This window comes from Microcebus murinus, chromosome 2, assembly GCF_040939455.1.
Source record: "Microcebus murinus isolate Inina chromosome 2, M.murinus_Inina_mat1.0, whole genome shotgun sequence".
Lineage (NCBI taxonomy): Eukaryota > Metazoa > Chordata > Mammalia > Primates > Cheirogaleidae > Microcebus > Microcebus murinus.
This window is the reverse complement of record NC_134105.1, coordinates 10,060,192-10,080,936: the sequence shown is the minus strand read 5'-3', so window position 1 is coordinate 10,080,936 and position 20,745 is coordinate 10,060,192. Positions and strand designations below refer to the sequence as shown.

General features: G+C 42.4%; 1 protein-coding gene across 1 annotated transcript in view; it reads left to right on the top strand.

The window, feature by feature from the left end:
• The window catches only part of FBXO42 (F-box protein 42), a 92,380-nt gene extending 72,183 nt beyond the window's left edge, over nt 1-20,197 (top strand). Inside the window, exons 5-10 of the mRNA XM_012763079.2 lie at nt 9,614-9,767; nt 10,526-10,636; nt 12,446-12,542; nt 12,984-13,040; nt 14,637-14,753; nt 15,272-20,197. Of these exons, the coding sequence (XP_012618533.1) occupies nt 9,614-9,767; nt 10,526-10,636; nt 12,446-12,542; nt 12,984-13,040; nt 14,637-14,753; nt 15,272-16,387 (1,652 nt within the window). The 3' untranslated portion in view covers nt 16,388-20,197. The remainder of the gene's footprint in view (nt 1-9,613; nt 9,768-10,525; nt 10,637-12,445; nt 12,543-12,983; nt 13,041-14,636; nt 14,754-15,271) is intronic.
• Nucleotides 20,198-20,745: the final 548 nt, after the last annotated feature.

The following is a 20,745-nucleotide window of genomic DNA, read 5'->3' as shown; positions in this document are numbered from 1 at the left end:
GGCAGGTGGATTGCTCGAGGTTAGGAGTTCGAAACTAGCAAGAGCAAGACCCCGTCTCTACTATAAATAGAAAGAAATTAATTGGTCAACTAATATATATTGAAAAAATTAGCCGGGCATGGTGGTACATGCCTGTAGTCCCAGCTACTCGGGAGGCTGAGGCAGGAGGATCGCTTGAACCCAGGAGTTTGGTTGTTGTGAGCTAGGCTGATGATGGCACTCACTTTAGTCTGGGCAACAAAGCGAGATTCTGTCTCAAAAAAAAAAAAAAAAGCAATTTAGACTATGCTGTGGTACCTTTAAAAAGCAAATCACAAGCCAAAACATTCTGGGATTCCATGAACTCAGTGAACATTTTGCCCAGTGCTTTTCTTTTGGATTAATTGACATGCTAGTAAGTCTCAAGATTAAATTTGTCATGCTTACACTTTTCTTGTTTTGAAACTTTACCTCTTATAAGCCCCCAAATCCTAGTCCTAGACCATTCTATTTTCAGAGTCATGGAGAACCATTAGCAAATCACTTATTTGCTGTAAGTAAGTCTTACAGTGATTTTCCTGAAAGCTAGTAGAGGGAACAATTTTTTCTTTTTATTTATTTTGCAGTATGAAAAAAAAGAAAAGACTGAAGTAGTTCCTGTCAGTACCCCTTTTAATCAAAGCATTTGTCAAGTAAAACCCATTGGGTTGTTTTTTTTTTTTTTTTTTCCGAACTCTTGTGTTTTGTTTTTTGTTTTTGAGACAGAGTCTCACTCTGTTGCCCAAGCTAGAGTGAGTGCTGTAGAGTCAGCCTAGCTCACAGCAACCTCAAACTCCTGTTCTCAGGCGATGCTCCTGTCTTAGCCTCCCGAGTAGCTGGGACTATAGGCATATGCCACCATGCCCGACTTTTTTTCTACATATATTTTTAGTTGGCCAATTAATTTCTTTCTATTTTTAGTAGAGACGGGGTCTCACTCTTGCTCAGGCTGGTTTCAAACTCCTGACCTTGAGCCATCCACCCGCCTCGGCCTCTCAGGGTGCTAGGATTACAGGTGAGGGCCACCACACCTGGCCCCATTTTGGATCCTTATCTTAACTCTGCTATCAAAATGAAGAGTTCTTTGTATTCATATATAGTGTATGCACAGGAAAAAAGTCTGGTTAAGGTTCAATGTTAAGAAAGATCATCTAAAACTTGGAAATAAAGCAAAAAGATGACTGAATGCCCTTTTAATATCCTATTGAAGCATCATCTTATATGCTCACCCCAAGGATTATTAAACTCTGTAGTACATGGTTCTCAAAATCTGGTCCTCAAACCATAAATATCACCTAGGAACTTGTTAGAAAGCAATCTCAGGCTCCACCCCACACCTACTAAATAGGAAACTCAAAGGTAGAGCCCAGCAATCTGTGTGTGTGTTTTTTTGTTTGTTTGTTTTGAGACAGAGTCTCACTCTGTTGCCCAAGCTAGAGTGAGTGCTGTGGTGTCAGCCTAGCTCACAGCAACCTCAAACTCCTGGGCTCAAGCGATCCTGCTGCCTCAGCCTCCCGAGTAGCTGGGACTACAGGCATGCGCCACCATGCTCGGCTAATTTTTTCTATATATTTTTAGTTGGCCAATTAATTTTTATCTATTTATGGTAGAGACAGGGTCTCGCTCTTACTCGAACTCCTGAGCCCACGTTCCTCCCACCTCGGCCTCTCAGAGTGCTAGGATTACAGGCATGAGCCACCGTGCCCAGCTGCAATCTGTTTTAACAAGTCCTCTAGCTGCTTCTGATACAGCTAAAGTTTGATAACTACTGCTCTAAAGCAATGTCCAGTACCTCACATGCTTGTAATCCCAGTACTTTGGGAGGCCAAGGCTGGAATATTGCTTGACACCAAAAGTTCAAGACCAGCCTGGGTAATGTCACTTGAGAACCCCATCTCTACAAAAAAAATAAGAAAAATTAGCTCGGCTTGATGTTGTGCACCTGTGCAGTCCTAGCTACTCTGGAGGCTGAGGCAGGAGGATCACTTGAGCCCAGGAGTTTGAGGTTGCTGTGAGCTAGGCTGATGCCACAGCACTCTAGCTTGGGCAACAGAGCAAGACTTTGTCTCAATTAAAAAAAAAGATAAGTTTCTAGTTTTTTTAAAAATTATATTTTGACAATTGTGCACAACCATTTTCCAGGGGATAGGAAGGACTTTCACTTTTTCTTTTAGAAGTTCTATATTGTTTGATTATTTTATTTGAAAGTATTTTTAAGTATTTTTATTTTCTTAAATAAAGAAATAAATAATTTCTCTCCAAAGATATGAAATGTGCTATCTAGAAAATCTAAAACTAAAGTGACAGTTGTATTTGTTGAGACCGTAAGTGACATTGAGAAAGTTGTGGGATTATAAATCTGTCTCTCATCTGGTGACATCTGGCTATTATTGTCTAGGGCCACTTGCACTCAGAGCCAGCAGTGTGGTCAGGGACCAAAGGCACTGTGAGCCCCATAGAGCTCTTCTTGGAGGTCTTGAAATGTCTTTTTTTTTTTTTTCTTCTTCTTCTTCTTTCCACAGCATCTCACTGTGTTACCCAGGCTAGAGTACAGTGGTATTATCATAGCTCACTGCAACTTCGAGGTCCTGAACTCAAGAGGATCCTCCTGCCTTAGCCTCCCATGTACCTGGGACTACAGGCACACATCACCACGCCCAGCTAACTTTTTATGTTTTGTAGAGATGGGGCCTCACTCTTGCCTAGGCTGCTCTCAAACTCCTAGCCTCAAGCAGATCCTCTTGCCTTGGCCTCCTAAAGTGTTAGGATTACAGGCATGAGTCACACAAGCCCAGCCATTAAACATCTTTTTTTAATGGAGACTCTGACCTAAACCTGAACTTCCAAAAAGAAGAGATTAACATTTTTTTTTTTTTTTTTGAAACAGTCTCACTCTGTTGTCCTGGTTAGAGTAAGTACAGTGGCATTATTGTAGCTCACTGCAGCCTCAAACTCCTGGGCTCAAGCAGTCCTCCTGCCTCAGCCTCCCAAGTAGCTGGGACTACAAATGTGCACCAGGATGCACTCCTATTTTTAGTAGAAACTAATATTTCCAATTTTAATAGAGACAGGATCTCACTCTTGCTCAGGCTGGTCTGAACTCCTAAGGTCAAGCAGTCCTCCCACCTTGGCTTTGGCCTCCCAGATCGGCCTCCCAGAGTCTTAAGATTACAGACGTGAGCCATCTCACCCAGCCTAGGCTTAACTCTTTTCTTTCATTAAGGTTGGATTTCTTGATGACTCAGAACATGGAATTGGATCTTTTTTTTCCTTTTTTGGTTTTCGTGAGGTACATAGAACAGTACAGTGCCTGGCTCATAGTAAGCATTATGCATTAGTTCTTACTACTGTTATTATTCATCTGTAAATGAGGCTAGTAATACCTACATTGTACGGTTGTAATGACTAAGTGCGGTAATATGTATAAAATGCTTAGCACTTAGCACATAATAGGCACACAAATGATAAGCATTATTTATAATACCTTAATAAACTAATAATAAATAATTATGATAGTATGGAGATGTAAAAAATAATTTTTTAATCATACATAAAATACAGGCATCCCCAGTTTTAAAAGGTGCTTGTTTTATCTTGTTATCAAATAGTTGAGCTGCTCTTCTAGTCCTGGGTTCTGTGTGACTAGAAACTACAATTGTGGGAAAGTAGCATAGAAACCAAACCAGAATTTGGAATTGCTTCACTTTTTTACCAGCTTCTTTGCAAAAGTAAACATGAATGCCTTGTAATTCTACCACTGTCTTTCACATGTGAAATTTTCTTAGGAACCTTGGGAAATATCTGAACCAATTAGCAATTTTAGGGAATGTTAGTTCTGTTGCATAGGTTGCCTATCTGATTATCCAGTTTCCCACAGCTGCTTTTGGGCTTGTGCCTTGTTTTGAAATTCTCTCCATTGATCGTATCTGCTGTGCAATTAGGCCTTTGGTGTATTTGGGGAGTGAATCCTATGAGGATGACCATTGACTTGGGGGGAATAGGTTTAGGTGACATGTCCTTCCACGCTTGATAAGGGCACATTGGGTTCTGTGGTGCTAAAACCACAGGTTCCATGGGAACCTCAGTGAGCGACGCCCTTTTTCCTTCACCTTTGTGCAAAAACAACACTTACACTGCATTTAGAGTCCCAGTGGCCTTGTTATTTTGAAGGCAGGCCAAGAAATAGCCGAACGAGTGTAAAACCTTCATTTTGTGAGTTTTCATGAGGGAGGGGTATTTATTTTATCATATGTCACCATAGTGATGATGCACCTTTTAGCTGTGAAGTGTCTGCTAGATTATATAAGATTTCTTTCTTTTTATTTTATTTTATTTATTTTGAGACAAGAGTTTCACTTTGTTGTCCCAGCTAAAGTGCCGTGGTGTCAACCTAGCTCACAGCAACCTCAAAGTCCTGGGCTCAAATGATCCTTCTGCCTCAGCCTCCCGAGTAGCTGGGACTACAGGCATGTGCCACCATGGCCGGCTAATTTTTTCTGTATACACTTTTAGTCGTCCATATAATTTCTTTCTATTTTTAGTAGATATGGGGTCTCACTCTTGCTCAGGCTGGTTTCCAACTCTTGACCTTGAGTGATCCTCCCGCCTTAGCCTCCCAGAGTGCTAGGATTACAGGTGTGAGCCACCATGCTAGGCCAACATTTCAAATTAATCAGTTACTACTATGGTGGGTGGATGTGCTTTAATAAAAAATTTATTAAGTTTGTATTACATCATTGCAGCTACTGGGTTTTGTTTTGTTTTGTTTGTTTGTTTGTTTGTTTGTTTTGAGACAAAGTCTCACTCTTGTCACCCGGGCTAGAGTGCTGTGGCATCAGCCTAGCTCACAGCAACCTCAAACTCCTGGGCTCAAGCAATCCTACTGCCTCAGCCTCCTGAGTAGCTGGGACTACAGGCATGCGCCACCATGCCCAGCTAATTTTTTCTATATGTATTTTTAGTTGTCCAGCTAATTTCTTTCTATTTTTAGTAGAGATGGGGGTGTCACGCTTTCTCAGACTGGTCTCAAACTCTTGACCTTGAGCGATCCTCCCGCCTTGGCCTCCCAGAGTGCTAGGATTACAGGTGCGAGCCACCAAGCCCAGCCTGTAGCTGCTGTTTGGAATGAATTACATGCACATAGGGGCAGTTCTTCAGAGTTGGACCTGACACTTAATCTGTGGCTAGTCCATAAAAAGTTAGTTATTTCCCTGGTGTAATGATGTATGGTCGTGTATTTTAAAAGAAAGTTTATAAGCAGTGTTTAAATGGCTGGCTTTTCCTGGAACTTTTTGAAAAATGAGTAAGGATATATAATTTGAAATGGCTTTTCTTATTTTTCTCAAAATTCTAATAAAGACCTGTTGTTTGTTTTCCACAATTCCACTTGGCTAAAGAGAACATTTATTCTTTTAAGATGCAGATATGGCCAAAGTTCATGAAGTCCCACGGTCTCTAACCTCACCCTAAATTTAATTCATTTGATTTGTAAGCTTGCATTAAGACAGTTGAGAGGCAATTAAGGACCATCTGTTTTAAACAAATTCAAAATATGAAATAAGTAGGTTTTTAGAAATGATAAAACTAGGACACTAGTTTTAGACTTTATAGTATTGATTTTTAAAATAGCAGGAATTTAAAGTATCCAATTTACAACAAATAAGTCAAACATTATATGTGTACCGTGTTTCCCTGAAAATAAGACAGGGTCTTATATTTATTTTTCCTCAAGAAGACACCCTAGGGCTTATTTTCAGGGGATGTGTTATTTTTTTTAAGTGCGGTACAACAATCTACATTTATTCAAATATAGTTAAGTCGTCGTCTTCTGGAGCATCATCCTAACTCTCCAAACCCCGAATTCCATCCTGAATTTCTTGCGACTATTTCCTTTAGAACCATTGGCCCCAATCTCTCATACCGAGCAATAGAGCTCTCCTGGGGCAGTTGAGAAAGGCTGCTTGTCGTCTTTACCACTCCGCGAGGAAATGTGCAGGTGCAGTGCGTAGCCACGCCCACCACTAGGTCTCATTTTGGGGGTAGGGCTTATATTGCGGGATTGCTTCCAAATCCTGCTAGGGCTTATTTTATGGGTAGGTCTTATTTTCAGGGAAATACAGTAGTATAGCAGTAATTGTAATTTCTCTTAGTCAAGTCATCCATCCCTAGCACCTTTCCCATACTCCCCAAACATAGGCACACTGTTTATAAAGATAAAATCTTTTTTCTAAAATATTGCTATCCATTAGAGATAGTATGAAGAAGAAATAAAATAAAATAAAATAAAATATTGCTATCCAATAGAACTTTCTGTGATGATGGAAATGTTCTGTGTCTGTGCTCTTCAGTTTGGTAGCCACTGGCAACCGTGTGGCTAATGGTGACTGTGTTGCACAGTGCAAATCAAAGTGTGGTCTTCTGACTTCATTATATATTATGTTTTACCAACACTTTAAAATTCTAAGTATATTTTTCACCTGGGAAGTATGTATTCTTATATTCATAATCTCTTTAAACCTAGAACTGATAAATATTGGTTTGTCTTTCCTCGTGAAGTATTGATCATTTATTTCAAAAGATGTTATAGGGGCCAGGCACAGTAGCTCATGCCTATAATCCTGGCACTCTGGGAGGCCGAGGCAGGAGGATCACTTGAGTTTGAGTTAAAGACCAGCCTGAACAACAGCAAGACCCTGTCTCTACAAAAAATAGAAAATTAGTTGGGTATTAGTATTAATTGGGTATATATTTCTTTTTTTTATTTGCCCAGTTATCTCATTAGATTAATCTCCAGAAATGGAATCACTGATTTGAAGCATAAACAATTTAAAATTTTTGATACTAATTCCCCAATTTACATTAAAAATTGTATTTTGGGGACGGATGAGGTGGCTCATGCCTGTAATCCTAGCACTTTGGGGGGCCAAGGTGGGAAGATTGCTTGAGGTCAGGAGTTCAAGACTATCCTGAGCTAGAGTAAGACCTTCCTTTATACGAAAAAACCTAAAAATTCACAGGGCATAGTGGTTAGCCTGCTGGCATTCTAGGAGTTGGAGGTTGCACTGAGCTATGATGATGCCACTGCACGCTCTACTCTGGGCCACAGAGCAAGACCCTGTTTCAAAAAAACAAATTTTTAAAATTTTTGTTTATTTCCACATGCAGCTGTTTTGAGGGGCCCTTGGTCTGCTGCTTCCCTTTATATATTTGATTTTAAAAGCTAGAATCTGCAGTATCTCAAATCCAAATCCACATTCTAGTCTAGAAGGTTTACGCTACTACTATGCTGAAACCAGTTATATATATTATTTTACTTGTTTTTTTGGTTTTTGTTTGTTTAGACAGGGTCTCACTCTGTCACACAGGCTAAAGTATGGTGTTGTCGTCATAGCTCACTGCAGCCTCCAGGTCCTGAGTTCAAGTGATCCTCCTGCTTCAGCCTCCCAAGTAGCTGGAATTACAGGCATATATCGCCACACCCAGCTAATTTTTTTATTTTTATTTTTTGTAGAGATGGGATTTCACCATTGCCCAGGCCGGTCTTGAACTCCTGGGCTCAAGCAATCCTCCTGCCTCACCCTTCCAAAATGTTGGAATTAGATCCTTAGGCCACCACGCCTGGCCTGTTTTGTTCTTTGTTTCACAGTACTTAAGATTTCCAAGTTAGGGGCAAGAACTTGAAGCTTTGTTTGGTATTTCACAAATTAAATCATTTTAGAGTGACAGTAATATTTTAATTAGACTATTATGTTAGTTAGGTTTTCTAGTTGAACTAGGAGGCAATATGTTCTTGGGGAGGTAAAAGTTTATTTTCTGTTTTGTTTTGTTTTTTAATAATTTTTATTTAAAAATATTAGAGGATATAGGTGTTCTTGTTACATGGATGAATTGTGTAATGCTGAAGTCGGGGCTTTTAGCATACCTGTCACCAGAATAGTGTACATTGCACCTTATAGGAGACAGAAGTGTCTGAATTGGTGTCTGTTCTATTAGGAAAGTATTCAAAATAGCTGATACACAGATATCCCATACTTTGAGGGCTTGCGCCTCAAAATGTGAAGTTACACTTACATTAGAGCACAAGGAGAACCGTCCTCTGCCTCACCTTCTCAACCTTGAGACTTTGTAAATGATACCATTAAAACAGTCTGCACAGGGCTTTTCAAGCCATGTTCCCATAATGCTTTGCTGTAGGGGGAAACTAAGCCATCCACTTAAATTGGAGCACCTCCACTGCTATTAGGTTAATGTAGCTTGAGATTCTTTCTACTTAAGATATCTTTTGAGACATGAATCCTGCAGCTTTAACAAGAAAAAATTAAATATTCCAGTATTTAGTGACACCTGGATATTGGGACAAATTACTTTGGTCTGGAGCAAACTAAAGGTGACATGTAGAGTGAGGAATTGAAGGAAATAGCAATTGTTATTTCAAAGACAAAAGATTTTGGAAAGTTATGCTCCTATGAGATATTTGTTATTCGTAAAGTTTTCCAGCATAAGCTACATTTCTGTTTTTTCCCAAAATTAGGTCATTGCAGCTAAGAGGTCCAACCTGGATGGCCTTTATTTTATTTATTTATTTATTTTGAGACAGAGTCTCACTCTGTTGCCCAGGCTAGAGTACTGTGGCATCTTCATAGCTCACTGCAACCTCAAACTCCTGGGCTCAAGCAGTCCTCCTGCCTCAGCCTCTTGAGTAGCTGGGGCTACAGGTGCACACTACTATACCCGGCTAATTTTTCTATTTTTAGTAGAGGTACCGTCTCGGTCTTGGGTCAGGCTGGTCTCGAACTCCTGACGTTAAGCAATCCTCCTGCCTCAGCCTCCCAGAGTGCTAGGATTATAGGCGTGCGCCACTGCTCCCAGTCCTGGGTGGCCTTAGTAACTACTCTTGGTATAAGGCTTATGGTTTCATTGAAATCTGTTAACATTAAGCCTTGAAAGTCTACCCCATTTGTGTTAATCTGAGGCTATCTGGCTATGTGAGGCCCATAGCTAGGGGCCTAGAGGTCATGATGTTAACATTTGACTCAGAAAAAATAAGAACTGCATTCTACCTCTTTTTTCACCTAAGTTTGGTGGCAGCAGTTATTTTTAAGTTGCACCCAGGTATCTGGATCCCCTTACATTCTTTCCCTTCTGTCCTCTGTTAAACTAATTAAAGGGATAGAAAGGAAACTCAACATTTATTGAGGATCTACTATGTGTCAGGCATTGTGTTAGGTGCTTTGAATGTACTTTTTAAAAATTTTTTCTTGACAAAGCTGATCTATGAATGTATTATTTAATACTCAAAACAGCCTTATGAGATAGATATTCTCATCCCTAATTTTAAGTGAGGAAATTAAACCTGAGAGAGGCTAAGTAATTTTTCTCTAACTCAGGTTTCTTTGTGTTAATTATAAAAGATAAACCAATTTGTGACAATTTTCTCAGACCTGCAAACCCAGTTTTGTTTCTCCGTTTCCCCTGTGCTTTCTAGTATTGGTTCCCATTTTGACACTCTTCCAGGGAAAGGTGATCTATAGATAGCCTACCTAGGGATTGCTGTGAGATCCCAGATCCTAACTATGGTGTTATTGACTTCTCCTAGGATCCTACCCTTCCCCCAAAGCTGGAGCAACTCTGGTTGTGTACAAGGACCTGCTAGTGCTGTTTGGTGGCTGGACACGGCCAAGCCCTTATCCCCTACACCAACCAGAGAGATTCTTTGATGAAATACACACTTATTCACCCTCTAAAAATTGGTAAGTCATGAAGATATGCTCCCTTATTTCTGGAAGAAAAGATTTTAAATCAGTGGATTCTTTATCTTTTTTATGTCAAGAATCCCTTTGGGTATTTGATGAAAAACTATGGACTATTTTTCCAGGAGTAGAAAAAGCATACGTATGCATAGATTTTGCCTACAGTTTCAGAGGGTCTACAGGATCATCTTAGAACCCTAAATTTAGAATCCTTATTTTGGAACCCAAAGAGAAAAAGTAGAAGAGATTTATTCCTCTTCCAAGAAAAATGAATGAACCAGTTGAAGAACAAGGAGCTCTTCAGCTTTGGCTGCTAATTCCCAGGAGTGTTATAGATCTGGATGATTCTTTACTCCCTGCTGTGTCTCCAAGACTGACTCCCAGGTGTAATTTACATGTATTTTTTAAGTGACAGATACCTTTATTCTCTGTAATGGAATACTTAGTGCATGGCTCTTGACAGCTACTAGCAAACCAGGCTGAAGCAGCCAAGAAGCTACGATCTTGTCCTTTGTCATCGTGTTCTCAGCTCTCTGCCTCCAAACCAACCACATTGAGAACTTGAAAGTGAACGTGACTTTAAGCAAGTGTGTACGAAAGGCACAAATACCTCATGCCATCCTTTAGTTACTATCCTAACAGTATCTGTACTGAAGGTGATAGGATTGTCGTTTTAATGGATGCCGACTTACTATCTTTCAAAAGATCGAAAACAGACAGTGCTGATTTCTTGGCTTCTTCCTGTCTTTTTACATTAGGTGGAACTGCATTGTGACAACCCATGGGCCACCTCCCATGGCTGGGCACTCCTCCTGTGTGATAGATGATAAAATGATTGTTTTTGGTGGCTCCTTAGGATCCAGGCAAATGTAAGTATATTTGGTTTGCTCCATATTAACCTGAAGGTAAATACTCCTGGGAGTAACCAGTCAGAAAAGTGAACTAGTCAGGGTCAGTATTCCTGAGCACGATTCTAATTAATCCAATGAGTTATCTCGCCCTAGCATTCTGTTCTTTGATGCCCTAGTAACAGACCAATACGTTGAAAACTTGCTACATAAAATCCAGGTTATATAGAATCTGTTTGTTTGACATGTGGTTCTGTTTAATAGGATCAAATTCTGATGGGACCTCCACCTGGTCTGCTGTACTGTGCCTACAGAAGACCCAAAGGCCCGCTTCCAAGAAACAGGGTGCTTGTACTTGCTCTGCTTTTCCACCCAGCTCTTGCCCTTTGGGCTTTAGAGGAGGCAAGAGCAAGACTGACAGGACAGGTGGAAATCATAGGCTCTCCAACCGCAATGGGCTGGGGAGTGGATAGGAGCAAGAAACCTGTGTTAGGTGTGACACACTTCTATAAGGCTGTCCTCCCCACCCCAGGCCAAAGTCAAGAGCCAAAGCATTCCATCTGTATCACCATGTATTTGGTTAGATGGTAGCGACAGTCGTGATCATTCCCCCTGTGTTCTGACCACTCCAGACTGGACTCTGTCCTCTCTTTGATTATTTTCCATCTTTACATTTTAAAACAGTTGTAGAGCTAGACTATAGGAGCTACCTTCTAGATGAGAGGGTTTAGGATTTAAGGTATTGGAGCTATCATTCCTGTATTCCTGTGTGTAAATAAATGACCTTAGAGAGGTGACCATAAAAGAGAGACTTCCATGCAGGAGTCTGTCCTTGCCTTGAGGGTTGGAGATGCCAGTTTGTCCTTGATGAAACTGCAGGTTTCCTTAGCCATTGTGAAATTACTTTTTGTAGCTAGAATCAATAAAGCTTTTAACTCCTGGACAATGATGAAGCTGCCTTTCAAATCATTTTCTCTTCCTTGTGGATTTTGCTTTTGAAAGACTATAGCTCGACCAATAGCTTTGTCCTGCTGTTGTTAATTAACTTTCACCTCAGGTACTAGTGTGTGGCTACAGCCATAGCTCAGATGAGGCCTATGGGTCAGTGGAAAGAGCAGAAGTTTGAAAGTCTCAAGATGACAGCTAAAGAAAGTAGGGGAAAGCACCACATGTACTCACCAGCAAATTGGTATTAACTGATCAACACCTACGTGGACATATAGGAAGAACATTTATCAGGTTTTGGGCAGGCGGAGGGGAGGGGATGGGTATATACATACATAATGAATGCGATGCGCACCTGGGGAATGGACACGCTTGAAGCTCTGACTCGAGGGGGGAGGTGGGGCAAGGGCAATACATGTAACGTTAACATTTGTACCCCCACAATATGCTAGAAAAAAATAATAAATAAAAAAAAAAGAGAGACAAAGGGAAAAAAAAGAAAAGTATAGAAGAACAATACAGCGTAAGTGCCAGCTAGGAGTGTGGTACTTTGTCAGGCATCTTTATGAAGGTGACTTCATTTATATCAGCTCTTTAAAGTAATAGCAGTATTTTCACTTTGTAGATAAGGAATCCAGAGTTAGAGAAAATTAAAGGACTTATTCAGACTGCAGAGCTGGGATTCAACAATGTGATATTTCTGGTTCTAAAGCCCCTCAACTTGGAGTAGGCCATCTCTGAAACCTCCTTCAGCCCAGACAGTATGTGTGAAAGTGAAAATGGTACAAGTTTACCAGCTGGGCACAGGCATGTGGAACTCCCCAGCCACCATTGTGGTCCCTGGTGGCTCCCAGTTCCCTTCATCCTTCTGTCCTTATCTCACAGGAGCAACGATGTCTGGGTCCTTGACCTCGAGCAGTGGGCATGGTCCAAGCCGAACATCTCCGGCCCCAGTCCTCATCCTCGAGGTGGCCAATCTCAGGTACTCAGGAATTAAAATAACTATTCAGCAAACACCTCTAGCATCTTTCAGTTAGGACAGGAGAGGGAGGGAGGATGGAGTCGGGTAAGATGCCAATGTGCACTAAGCCAAAGAAAATGTATCATTCTTTTTTGCTAGCATTTAATTTTTCAGCTTCTAATGGGTCATATTATTTATAGTGTCTGTATATTATTCTTCTTCCCAAAGCATTTACTTTGCTAATTCATTTCTCAAGAGAACCTTGCATTTTATGTGGTTGACACTCATGTTAATATTTGATCAACAAAGAACATATCCTTTCAGGTGAATTATCGGTAATATGTTCATGGGGATCAGAATTGACATGGTAGCTAGGTGGGCTGTTTTCATATACCACTGAAGCATAGGAAGTCAGATGCCTGTGTCTTTGTAGATTTATTTTTAACTTCTTCCATTCCCCAGATTGTCATAGATGATGCAACTATCTTAATCCTCGGAGGGTGTGGCGGTCCCAATGCTGTGAGTATTGCTTGTGTGGCATTGCCATGTATGTGCTGCTAAGTGTTTAAAACTTCCACTATCTTACTTTGCAGGACTATTTCCATGGCATTTTCATTTAGGGAATTCCTTGGGTATATAAGCCTTCATATTTTCTTTTGTTTTTTTTTTTTTTGAGACAGAGTCTTGCTTTGTTGCGCAGGCTAGAGTGAGTGCCGTGGCGTCAGCCTCGCTCACAGAAACCTCAAACTCCTGGGCTCAAGTGATCCTCCTGCCTCGGCCTCCCGAGTAGCTGGGACTACAGGCATGCACCACCATGCCCGGCTAATTTTTTCTATATATTTTTAGTTGGCCAATTAATTTCTTTCTATTTATAGTAGAGGCGGGGTCTCGCTCTTGCTCAGGCTGGTTTCGAACTCCTGACCTTGAGCAATCCACCCTCCTCGGCCTCCCAGAGAGCTAGGATTACAGGCGTGAGCCACCGCGCCCGGCCTGTTTTGTTTTTTTGAGACAGAGTCTCACTCTGTTACCTAGGCTAGAGTGTCGTGGCGTCAACCTAGCTCACAGCAACCTCAAACTGCTCAAACTCCTTTTTCTATATATATTAGTTGGCCATTTAATTTCTTTCTATTTATAGTAGAGATGGGTCTCGCTCTTGCTCAGGCTGGTTTCGAACTCCTGACCTTGGGCGATACTCCTGCCTCTGTGCGGCCTCCCAGAGTGCTAGGATTACAGGCATGTAATCACCCAGCCCCCATTCTTTTTTAGGGTGGGAGATGCTTTTAATCAGAGACATATGTCTCTTGAATATTCATATTTATGTTCTTCCTACCTCTGCTTCCTCTTTCGGCTGTAAGGTTTGCCACTGTCATTCTTTCAAAGGGGGAGGGGGGCAGTAGTATAGAAAAGCAAGTTGAGGCTGGGTGTGGTGGCTCACGCCTGTAATCCTAGCACTCTGGGAGGCCGAGGCGGGTGGATTGCTCGAGGTCAGGAGTTCAAAACCAGCCTGAGCAAGAGCGAGACCCCATCTCTACTATAAATAGAAAGAAATTAATCAGCCAACTAATATATACAGAAAAAATTAGCCGGGCATGGTGGTGCATGCCTGTAGTCCCAGCTACTTGGGCTGAGACAGTAGGATTGCTTGAGCCCAGGATTTTGAGGTTGCTATGAGCTAGGCTGACGCCACGGTACTCACTCTAGCCTGGGCAACAAAGTGAGACCCTGTCTGGATAAAAAAGCAAGTTGATAACTGCCAGAGTTCACATGGAATTTAAGAATGCAGATTCAGAAAGTTATAGATACGTATTATTTACCCTCTTCCTCAACCCCCAGTACACACACATGTAAGACCATGGGCAAAATTCAAAACCCCCTACGGTTGATTTTTGGGTTACAAACATAATTCCATGTGCCAAGCAAGTGGTAATATATGAATGAATGAAAGCATAAATGAAGGCCTTCACAACTGAATGACTAACTTAGGGTTTTGCTATTCTTTCTGAAGACCCCACATGCTTTGGGGACCAGACAGCATGGCTTTGAGACTGCAGCTCTGTGTGTGTGTTTTGAAACATGTGTCATACCCGAGTCCTCTTGTTGGTTCTTCTCTTACAGCTGTTCAAGGATGCTTGGTTGTTGCATATGCACTCAGGTCCCTGGGCCTGGCAGCCACTCAAGGTAGAAAATGAAGAGCATGGGGCCCCAGAACTGTGGTGCCATCCAGCTTGCCGGGTAAGCAGGGAGCTGACAGGCCAGCAGGAAGAGAGGTCCTAACTGGAAAACCACATTATTTGTCAGATCTCAAAGGAAATTTGTACAAAAATAGAAAACACCTGGGTGTCACAAACAAGGTGGATATTAACCATCGTTCCTTTGGCATTTTTCACATATATGAGCCACTGGATGGGAAAACTTATGTGGGCCCCACTCATCTGTAAGTCCCAACTTTAAACATCTCTTTTTCTGTGAAACTTTCCCTGGAGTCCCTCAAACAAAAATTGATTCTTCCTTCTACTTCACCCCTGTTCCATAGACATAGTTCTAATGATAGCACATGTCACATACACTAACGGTTCCCATGTCTGTTTCTCCTTCTAGCCTAGAGAGCAGACTATATCTTTTTCATCTGTATGTCTCAGGCACCTACAAAATGCCTGGCATATTTCAGATTGCTCATGATAAAATGTTTGATAGAAATGAATAATCCGAATTATAGAAGAGTCTGTGAGTACAGGTCCTTTGTCTTCCAGGTGGGACAGTGTGTGGTGGTCTTCAGCCAGGCTCCTAGTGGGAGAGCCCCACTCAGCCCCAGTTTGAACTCTCGCCCATCACCTATCAGTGCCACTCCTCCAGCTTTGGTTCCCGAAACCCGAGAGTACCGCTCTCAGTCTCCAGTAAGAAGTATGGATGAAGCTCCTTGTGTCAACGGCCGCTGGGGAACACTGAGGCCCAGGGCTCAAAGACAGACTCCCTCAGGTTCTCGGGAAGGGAGCCTTTCCCCAGCCAGAGGAGATGGCTCTCCTGTCCTCAATGGTGGGAGTTTATCTCCCGGAACGGCAGCTGTCGGTGGGTCTTCCTTGGACAGCCCTGTACAGGCCATATCTCCAAGTACTCCGTCTGCTGCTGAAGGATATGACCTAAAAATGGGACTTTCTTCGGCCCCTCGACGAGGGTCACTGCCAGATCAGAAAGATCTGAGATTAGGATCCATAGATCTGAATTGGGATCTGAAGCCTGCTTCCAGTAGCAATCATATGGATGGCGTGGACAACAGGACAGTTGGGGGAAGTATGAGACACCCTCCTGAACAGACGAATGGTATGCATACCCCACCACACGTGGCCAGTGCCCTTGCAGGGGCTGTCTCCCCAGGTGCCCTGCGTCGGAGTCTGGAAGCAGTCAAAGCGATGTCATCCAAAGGCACCTCAGCCTCTGCAGCACTAAGTCCTCCTCTTGGGTCTTCTCCAGGCTCCCCTGGGAGCCAGAGCCTGAGCAGTGGAGAAACAGTGCCCATCCCCCGCCCAGGGCCTGCCCAAGGAGATGGACATTCCCTACCTCCCATTGCCCGCCGCCTGGGCCACCACCCTCCACAGTCCCTAAATGTTGGCAAACCCCTGTACCAGAGTATGAACTGCAAGCCAATGCAGATGTACGTGCTGGACATTAAAGACACCAAGGAGAAGGGGCGGGTCAAATGGAAAGTATTTAATAGTAGTTCGGTGGTTGGACCTCCTGAAACTAGCCTGCACACAGTGGTACAGGGCAGGGGTGAACTCATCATATTTGGAGGACTTATGGATAAGAAACAGAATGTGAAGTACTATCCAAAAACAAACGCCTTGTACTTTGTGCGAGCAAAGAGATAATGTGTTCTAAATCCCTTTCCCTTTCTGTGGCTTTTAATTTGGAATTTTCCAGTGTGCAAGCATTTGGACTGAGAATTGGGAAAACAACAAAATTATTCCCATAAACCAAAACTCTAATTCCCAACCTAACTCACTCCAGGCTGGGATCAAATCTCCATTAAGAAAAAAATTATACATAAATATATATATATATATATATTATATAGCCAACTCTGTTTACAAAAAGGGAGAGATCTCCGTCCTGGTTCAGATAAAATTGTTGCTGTGTTTTAGCAGAGGCTGTGCTGCCTTTTTCTACTTTGCTGGTAACCAGACCAAGAAGTTAGGGAACAGACTAATGTCAGTAACTTTCCAAAAGAAACTGAAGAGCCCCCTATATAAATCTTTATGTGGCCTTCTCAGAGTTAAAAAAAAAAATGAAAGGGCATATTTAAGGGGCAAACATGGAGGTTTTTAGTCTCATGCTTCAGGTGCTGGCAGGGTAAAAGTAACTCATAGAAAACTGTTGTTCCCCTTCTCCTCTTAAAACCAAGAGAACCTGTGACAACTCTGAAGAAATGCTGTATGCCTGGCCTCCTTTCGCCCTTTATGGCTGAGGAAAGTTACCCAACAAGGGATTTTGTTCCAGTTTGTGTGCCAGGTCATCGTGAAATAACGTGTATGCAGCCATCATCTGTCCGTCCACCTAATGTCCATTGGTCTTTTGAGTGCTCCCTGCGTGTTTCGGAAAACATTTTGGTGTCTGATTGTGGAATTTTCTGACAATCGTATTTGGTTGCAAGTTGCCAAAAACCACATTTGTTCTCCTTTTTCTTCTCTTAGAACTTGGTCCTTGGAAGCTGCCTTTTCCATTTATAGGCTGTTTTTTTCTTTTTCTTTTTTTTTTTTTTTTTTTTTTTTGCGTATGTGCATTTTTTTAAAGGCCCTAAAACTTTTCTTACTTTCTGTTTCTTTGACAAAGCTCATGTGCCTAGAAAAATTGGATGATTCTTAGAAATATTTCTGGAACCCTTACCCTGATATCGCTCGGGGGCCATTAGGGAATTAGAGAAATCTGTGAAGCATCAAAAGATACTGTTTTTTCCCTGTGAGCTTGTTTATATTTCCAGCGCACACTGGGCACACTCTTCCCATATTTATGTTATGTGGAAGTTGATCCTGGAAGGGCATCCCAGTAACAGTTCTTTCCAGAAATGTGTTTTCTCCTTGTGACATATATTCCTCTCCCTCGCTATCTGACAGGCAATGAAGTCAAATATCATGTACTTGACATTCGTGATGCATGGCTGCCCTTGAGAGCAGCTCCATCCTTTGTGCTTGTCATGTTCATGTGTCCCCCAAACAGGGACTGGGTTTTTACTTCCACTTTATTTCTGAGATTCAGGTGCAACCAAGTAGAGCATTTCTCTGGTTGATACAGAAAGTTACAAGTTGCTAGTGTTCAGACCATGGCCTGGACACAGAGGATGTCAAAATAAGTTTATTTCAAATGGCACCATTTAAATGTGGGTTTTTTGGTAATTTCTCATCAGTGGAAAGAGGATTTTTGTTTTGCCCTCTGGATTTAAATTTCAAAATATCACGTTTCCCACTCTCATACTCCCCTTTTCCTTGTTAGCGTTTCCCAGGCACAAGCCTGCTGCAGCTGGCCCTGGGTCCTGGCTTTCAGCCAACACTTAGCAGTCTGTCCCATGAGTGTGTTTTCTCCTATTACATCATGCTGAGTCTCTTCCCTAGTCATTAGCTTTTACAGTGTGGTCTCGGTAGGAAAGAAGCCCTGGTGCCAAGCCCAGGAAAGGGCCAGCTCGCAGGGAGAGGTATGTGTTCCAGAAGGTGCTCTCCATGCTCCCTTGGATGAGGAAACAACCATGTGCCTACTTACTGTGGTGTCCAACTGCTTGAAGCTCCACACTTTGCTTTCCAGACTCTGGGGCTCTGGCACTGTTGCCAGCCTTGCTTGGCAAAGACTGTTCAATCATGTGGGGTCCTTACTTATAAGGGAAAATTAGCCCCAAAGATTAGCAATTTAGGCATTATTGCTGTTGCTGAACCTTTTTTATGACATTGCATTTGTGCATGGACAGTGCCTCCAAACTCAGTTCCTGTTGAAATATAAAGTATTTGGAAGCCTGAGAGTTCAGTCTCAATTTCAGTCTTTTTCTTTGTCCTGTGGCCTTCCTAAGCCAGCTGGTACCCTGTTGATTCCTTCTACTTCCCCCAAGGGGACAGGCAACCGAGATGTTGATTTTCTTAGAAAGAAATTTGGTTCCTCTGAACTCCATGCCATCCTGGTGTGACCCACACTGCTTGGAACCAGACTGTCCACTTACAGTTCTTTAAGAAAAATCTGCCTCGTCTGTACGCATTGGTGTTGGTCTTGGTGGCTCCTGGGCACTGTGGGTGTGTACCTTGAGAAGGCAGCTCAACACTGTCAAGGTGATTTTCTCCTCAGGCCTTATAAAGCCACGTGTGCAATGGAACTTCAGGTGTCTCAACTGAGGTGAGCATTTCTGCAACACGTGGATGCTGCAGTTAGATCAGATTTAACCACAACTCCATTTTTGAGATGATACCAATTTTGTCTTAAAATTGAGAAAATGAGACAAAAAAATTTTTTAAACCCTCAGGAGCACCTAAAGCAAATGTGTATCAGAATTTAAATATTTAAAATACATTTTGTTGCTACTTGAAGCTTTAACCCCTTCCATTCCTGCAAGTGTGCCTTGGAGAGCTCCCATGTGCTAGTGACTTCACCGGCCACCTCCTTATTGAACTCATGTAAGAATTTTAGCCTGTTCCTACTACTTTCTTGGACAGAGCTTCCTGTTTTCTCATTTTACAGGTTATGCAGCAGAAAGGGTTCTGTTTTTTCATTTACATTTTCACTCTTCTTCCACACTTGGGTGGTTGGACTCCACAACCTCACCCTACCCTATTTGGGGAACACAAATTAGGTATCAAAACAAACTTAAATTTCATTTTAAGGCAATACTGAGCCTTAAAATCTCCTCCCAGCCCTCTGTGGATTTATTTGATTTTAATGTTTGAGTTTTATAGCAAGAGCTGAAACCATGAACTATTCTAGGAACTGTGTTGGAATTCTTTAAAGAAAAGAGGAGGAAGAGGAAGAAGGAAAAATAACTTAAGTAGTCTTGACTTTGGAGGACAGAAAGCTACCAGCCAATGGAGAACAAAGGGATGTTTCCCTTTCCTTTCACCTTGTCTTTCTGGGTTTCCTTCTGCTTTGCTTTTTTCCTTCCCCTTAGAAGTGATTGGTTGGTGTGTCTGTCTGTCCTCGTCCTTGTGGTGATCCTGGCATTTTGAAGTGCTCTGCTTTGCATTATCTGTGGTCTCTTACCAGCACACAAATCGGTGGGGAGGATCTGAACACACCCAGGGGCAAGGAAGCTGAACTTCAAGGCCTTTGTCCCACACAGCTCCCCATGAGTTGCAGAAGGCATGTTCTGCATGGTCACCAGTAAGTGGCTCCCTCTCACCATGTTCATTGTCTAATGAGAGCAGACCTTAGGCGTTGGCTCCATTGTACTCGCTCTGCTCCCCTCCCACCAACCAGGGTTCATGTCAGTGCACGCCCATGGTGCCCTGGCCAAGCTGGTGCTGTGAGTGATGTTTCCCATACAACTCAGGGATGCCAGGTGGCTTACCCTGAGATAGTCATTTTAGGCACATAACAGTGTAGGAATGAAAATGGACTTCATTGATATTTAAATCTGTCAACTTCATTTTTTGTTAATGTTTTCCCCCTGATGACTTTTTAGCAGTTTAACAAATAAAACAAAATGGACAATTGTCTTAACTGTTTTATTAGTAAGAAAAGAAAAATTGCAGTGATAAGAACCATTTGAGGTTGGAGATTGAAGTTAGAAGCGAAGTAGTTGGAAAGATACTTCTCTTCTAGAAAGGTTGCGTTTTGGGAAGAGAGTTGCCCTTCCCTGGGGACGCCAGTGATTAATAATAAAGCCACTCTCTCCAGCATGCTTGAAGGGTTGATGTGTCAGAGCCTCAGCTCCATCTGAGTTGGAGACCCAAGAGAGGTGTGAGCTTGGAGCAGAGCCCTACCGGCCAGGATGACATCGGCACTATCACTGGCCCCCTAAGCAAAGTTGAGGACACAGCCATGGGGTAGTGAAGTAGCATAGCAAATGATGGGAGCACAAGCCTGAAGCCCCAGAGGCATGTGGTAAATCCTGCTGTCTCCTTCTCACCACTTAACCTTGGATATGGGCCGGGCGCGGTGGCTCACGCCTGTAATCCTAGCACTCTGGGAGGCTGAGGCGGGAGAATTGCTCGAGGTCAGGAGTTCAAAACCAGCCTGAGCAAGAGCGAGACCCCGTCTC